The following is a 6,000-nucleotide window of genomic DNA, read 5'->3' as shown; positions in this document are numbered from 1 at the left end:
CGATGGCCATAGTTAGCTCTCGAAGGCTAAAAACCTTACGCCAACTGGAGCGCTTCTCTCTCATTAGCGCTCCAGTTAGCGTAAGGTTTTTAGCCTTCGCGAGCTAACTATGGCCATCGAGGACTACGAAGCGTCCCGTGGCTGGCTTAAAAGTTCATTGCATGCCAGGAAGTATTTGTTATTGTTAGATTCAGACGAGGATGGACGTTGCATTGCTAAAATGGCTACAAAACGGACCATTGGATGTCAAGCAGCTAAGACAAGAAGAGCTCTGATGCTGGAAGAGAGGGTAAAAGTGATCAAAATGAAAGACGGAGCAAGCAAAATAAAAGACATTATCCAAGAAATTGATGTAAGTGAAAGTGAATGCTGATTGTAAATTTCGCAATTTCTTTCCCTTTTTTCTTTCTACACTGACAATATGAAGTGTCAAATAAGTGTGTGCTCATACTTATGCACTATTGGAATAAAAATAGAGTACACATACATTTGTGTGTGCGTGTACACATACGTTTGTGTGTGCGGGTGTGTCTATGCTTACATCTGATATCAAATTTGCTAAAGTGAAATACCCCCTGTTGTGAAAAATTTCTTGCTGCAAATATGATTTCGTTGTAGAGGAGTTTCACTGTATATGAAAACAGTTTGAAAATAGGCCATTCGTTGAAGGCACCCCTTACACTCAAAGCGCCCTATGATGCAAGAAATAAGCAATACCGTCTGTCATCATATTTGCGAGGCTGTTTCCTTGGCATCTTAGGTCAGTGGAGTTTGCTGCCCTACACAGCAGACAGGCCCATATGCACTTATCATAGAATTGACAATGCTTCTCATTGACGGGCAGTTCTAATTACAGTCAGAATTGTATGAATAACTTTAGACTGGGACAAGGAGCTCAAATGATGAGAGACACACTAGTAAAGGGTGATTGTGCAAACTTATACTTCATATTTTAATTGGCAGGGAAATGTATTCAAAGATTTGTTCTGAATTTTAAGAGTTCATATTATCACTTTCCGTCCAGGACTTTTCAGACATGTCTCTGCCAAGCCTGGAGGGCCCCACTGATGCAGACCTGGAGGAAGATGAAGCCAGTAGGGGGCTCGATGAAAAAAGTTTTCTGTCGACTCCTGCAATGAACACAGTCGTGCAAATTCATCAGCGCCTATGTCTTGGTTATGCTCAGTCATTGTGGTACCGGAGCAGATTACCCAACAGTCAAAGCAATGACTTTATCAAGGCCATGGTTTCTTCTTACCAAATTGCTGCCCCGCTGATTGCACACTTCTATCATCTAATTGGTGAGTATCCTTATTTGTACTCTCACTAACTTTCACCGGAAATAATTTTCATATTTACATGTATGGACTTTATGTATGTACGTACTGCATGTATTTATGTATGTACATACAGGATGCAGAGCATGCAGAACGTACCAACTGAATGGTTCAAGATATTACAGAGTACAGTACTCTGATTTTCCACACTAAAAGGCGCACCTAAAAGCCTTCCATTTTCTTAAAAGCTCACAGCGCGCCTTAAAATCTGATGCGCCTTGTTTATGGTTAGTACGGTAATATGTCAAACCCCCAAAATGGCTCCTTGCTCGAGACATACTTACAACGCAGAGTTCAAACTTAAGGCGATGGGGTTACGCAGTTGAACATGGAAATAGAGCAGCGTTCAACGTTTACGACTCAGTTATAACTTGCTGTTGGTTAAGTGAACTGTGTCGCTGCTTTATTAATTAAGTTTTACTGACATCTGATCGTCGCTATCTAAATCTGGGTGTCGTGTAGTGGGGTGTCGTGTAGTGTAGTGTTCTTTTGTCATTTCCTTGAGCGTAGCTCCATCTAGTGGATGCATTGTCGATTGTGTCTTATGATGCGGTGAGTCCAATATATGGAAAAAAATTACAAAATAGGCCATTCATTGAAGGTGCGCCACATAATCCAGTGCACCTTTTAGTGTGGGAAATATGGTACGTATGTCTTGAACTGTTTAGTCGGTACGCATTGTTTAGTTGATACGCTCTGTATGCGTGGACAGCGTTTTTCAGTGCAACACTTGCATGACATGTAGACTGAACGGAGTGTCCCGTGTTGAACAAAAGCGAAGACATAATTGGGTGAGTTAAAGGATAAAATATGTTCATTGTCACGATGGTGGCATCGTATCACTAAAGAGCGGGTCAACTCAAATCACAAGCTAGCATGAATAAACACAAGTATTATTTTAGACCAAGCCACAGTGTGTTCTTGTTTACTGCAGTAGACAATAATGTGTCCACAGTGCTGCAGGCAGATTTCCCAAATTGGCAGGCAAGCTAATTTTCCCCAATGAGGAACAGTTTTTGAGTTTATAAGGTAATTCCACTAATCTAGAATGGGTTACCAAATTGTGTTCTGTTTATCTATTGGGTTCACTAGATTAGGTTAGCCCATCAGTGCAAGCAATTCGTGTACACTCATTTACACTCATGTTTAAATTTAGTTTTCCCCCCAAAAACTTTTAAAAGGTTTTAAAGGATTTTGGGGTGGTCAGTGACCCTACCGAATGATGTGTCTGTTTGGAAACAAACAAGTGAGAGATAAAAACAGACGTTGCCACCCAAAGCCCAAGAGCTGTGTCAAATGTTTGCTAGTCTTTCCCGTTGGTCGCTTAAAACGGATGGCTGCAGTTTCGAGAGCCCTTATTTAAGCCATGCAGACTTTTTTGACCTTGCACCCCAAAATAATCAGAATTGAGAATCCTTTGGAACCAGAGTCAAAATGAGGAACTGGAATCGAAACCACAATCATTCAAATACAAACGACAGACAACCCAGCAGTTCACGAAGTTTTGAAATGTGAAACAAACTTTGAGATTAAACAGTCTTGTTGAGCATTTTATAATTCACTATAGTCACGGATAATGTAACATTTGATTTAGTCCACTATTCAAAATTATCATTGTCAAATGCACGCAAAGCCCGACATTCAATGATTTGAAAACATAATATAATTAGCAGGCGCATTGCTGCCGCATTGTTCTAACTAAAATGGTGTCCATAAGGCCATATTGTCCCATGAAGAGCGTACCGACTGGACGGTTCGAGATTTTACGGAGTGTCATATTTTCCGCACTATACGGTGCTTCGGAGTGTCAAGTGCACCTTCAAAGAATGGTCTATTTTAAAACTGTTATCATATGTTGGGCGCACTTATAAAGCGCATAGAATAGAAGCCACAGTAATGGCTGCAGTTGCGTTATGCATCCACTAGATGGAGCTGCGCTAAAGGAATACAATACAGTACAATCCAGCTTTATTTCTATTGAGCTTTCACAAACGCTGCAGTTGTTACAAAGCACTTTACACTACGTCCAAGAAATCAGTAGTTTGATCCATAAATAAGGATTAAAAGGCACACTGCTGGCTTTTGCAAAAATGTAATGCGGCTTATAGTACGGAAAATACGGTACCCTTGCATTTGTACAAATACACACTCTACTATCTGAGCCAGGTGCCCCCAAAAGGGGTGACGGGGAGGTTTTTAAATATTTGTAAGGTTCCCGAACTGTGCTCTACAACAGTGATTTTAAATCTTTTTCGAGCCAAGCCACATTTATTTCATTGAAAAAATCCTGCAGCACACCACTAACTGAAAATGTGGAAAAAAAGCTTATTTTAACAATTAATTATGTTGTTATGATAAGCATTTTTTTTTTACATTGAAAAATAACGCTAGATTAAAACACCTTCAATAGGAATCAAATCAACATCAATCCAATATTTTAGAATCTTTCATATTTATTCTCAGTCATTGTGATAAATGGTTTGGATGAACACAGATCTGATATCCTGGCAGCAGTCGATGAAAGACACACGAAGCTCTTCCTCCACAGCTCTCATTCTTTCCTTGTTTTAGTTTTTACAGCAGTCAGGCTATTTCTTTCGCCACTTCGGGTCCGAACATCTCATTTACAATGGCTTTGCAGGCGGGGAGTATTAATTGCTCTGCCACTTTTTTGATTTAGCCACATGTTCAGCGCCATGGCAACTTGCTTTCAAGGCTCTCTCGTTTACCTTAGCGGTTTTTCTCATGCACATTGCTTGTTTCTCCGTGTATTCACACAGGCGAACAAAATACTCCACATTGTTGTTTCGAAGTGAACGGTGATTTGTTTGGAGATGGAGTTTAAGCTTACTAGGGACCATAGCGCTGTTTCACTACATACCAAGCACAACGGAGTCGGTGCCATTGCATCTCTGGTAAAAGTAAATCTAAATGAAAGATAACTTTCGTTGTATTGCCTCGCGCCGGAAACATCATTTGTCTCGAAGCATAAGGCCATTAGCTAGCTGCTGCTGCTACCCGGTATGGAAGAGTACTACATGATTACTCTGCCAGGCGGTAGACCACACAGGCATACAAATTGGATCATTTCCCACGGCACGCCTGACAATATCTCGCGGCACACTGGCACAGGGTTTGAAAAACACTGCTCTCCAATACAAATGTACTGTGTTTATTAATAATTTTGAATTGGTCTAAATACGGTTCCCCCTACATTTGCAGAACTAAACCAGCAGTTTACAGGCAGTGAGCTGCTGCTGTCAACTCTCATCCAGAACACAGTGCAAGGGTCACCAGGAGCAGATACTCTGGTTCTCAACTCAGAAGGGCCTTATGACTTCTATCAGCACCCCAATATGAGTGAGGCCCGCCTCTGTCTTCCTGTTCTGGAACAGATGAGGGTAGCTGTAAATAAGAGACTTGAGGACTGGCCGGAGCACCCAGCGCTTGTGCAGGTCAGTGACAGATAAGAATTCCAACATTCCAGGATCCAACTTTTGAAAATAAAGGCTGATTGCCTCTGATAAATTGTATCCAATACAATGTAGAAAGAAGTTCAATATAATTATTTTTTTCAATTGTCTTTTTTTTTTTCTTTCCAGCTGATTGTGGTGATTGAGAGGATCATGGGTTTCAGCTTGTCCAGTCCTGTAGCAAAGTTTCTCAATGGCTTGGAGATACTACTGAGCAAAGCACAAGTAAGATCTGTTTGCAACTTGTTTGACATCACTAAATAATATTTTCCATCTTTATTTTTTTTCCTTATCTGTTTGTATTTGTATTTTATCGATATGGACCGGCTGTTCCTGCAATAAAAATTGAATTGAGTAGTAGGCAGGATTTTTCTAGTATCTCGCTTAAGCAAAGTGCTGAAGAAAAAAAAAACGTTCGTTTTTATCATTATTTAATTCTGTGCATCTGATAGGTATTTCATATTTTAATGTTTTGATTATTGCTTTTGTCAGGATTGGGAGAATAATGCCAGCCGTGCGGTCTCCTTGCAGAGCAACATTGCACCAGTTACACAGCTCATTATCAAGTGGCACAAACTGGAGTTAAAGTAAGACAATATAGTCGTTGTTGCAGGACTATACCTGCAAGTATTGTGACAAATAATGTGTCTGTTTTATTTAATTTCATACATTTTGTTTCAGTTGAATACACTATGCAAATTTTTACAGTCCATTGATTGATAGATCCAGTTTCCTCTTATTATCATTAACATACCAATAGGAACATGTTGGATGTCCTACCGCCTCCCTATTGTGACATGATTGTGAAACAGCATGTCCCTCCTCGTGTCTATTGTATATTATTTTATATATATGTGTGTGTGTGTGTGTGTGTGTGTGTGTGTGTGTGTGTGTGTGTGTGGATAACTTTTAATGTAAATATTGGTGTGTATATATAGTAATGGTAGACAATGCAATCTTCTGTGGCAGTTGTTGGTCAAGCAGTCTGGACAATGCTGTGAAACGACATACTGAGAAATCCACAAAGCACTGGTTCTCTATTTACCAGCTCTTAGCAAAATATCTGGAAGATCAGATGATGAATGCAAATACAGGTATGCACGCACCAGCTCTGTTTGCTGTTTCATAAGTGGGACAGTAATCTGAACCATACAACTGGATGATGACTGCCCCTACCCTGCTCTTAAAAC

At 40.2% G+C, this 6,000-nt stretch overlaps 1 protein-coding gene across 1 annotated transcript in view; it reads left to right on the top strand.

Annotated features, from left to right (window-relative positions):
* mdn1 (midasin AAA ATPase 1) overlaps window positions 1-6,000 on the top strand; it is a 97,171-nt gene that overhangs the window by 51,262 nt on the left and 39,909 nt on the right. The window contains exons 39-43 of the mRNA XM_019888982.1: window positions 1,025-1,301; window positions 4,560-4,792; window positions 4,940-5,035; window positions 5,303-5,397; window positions 5,780-5,904. Coding sequence (XP_019744541.1) covers window positions 1,025-1,301; window positions 4,560-4,792; window positions 4,940-5,035; window positions 5,303-5,397; window positions 5,780-5,904 — 826 coding nt within the window. The remainder of the gene's footprint in view (window positions 1-1,024; window positions 1,302-4,559; window positions 4,793-4,939; window positions 5,036-5,302; window positions 5,398-5,779; window positions 5,905-6,000) is intronic.

Source organism: Hippocampus comes, unplaced genomic scaffold, assembly GCF_001891065.2.
Source record: "Hippocampus comes isolate QL1 unplaced genomic scaffold, H_comes_QL1_v1.1 scaffold236, whole genome shotgun sequence".
NCBI classification, from domain to species: Eukaryota; Metazoa; Chordata; class Actinopteri; order Syngnathiformes; family Syngnathidae; genus Hippocampus; species Hippocampus comes.
The sequence above is the reverse complement of the archived record's forward strand: the minus strand, read 5'-3'. Positions and strand labels throughout refer to the sequence as shown.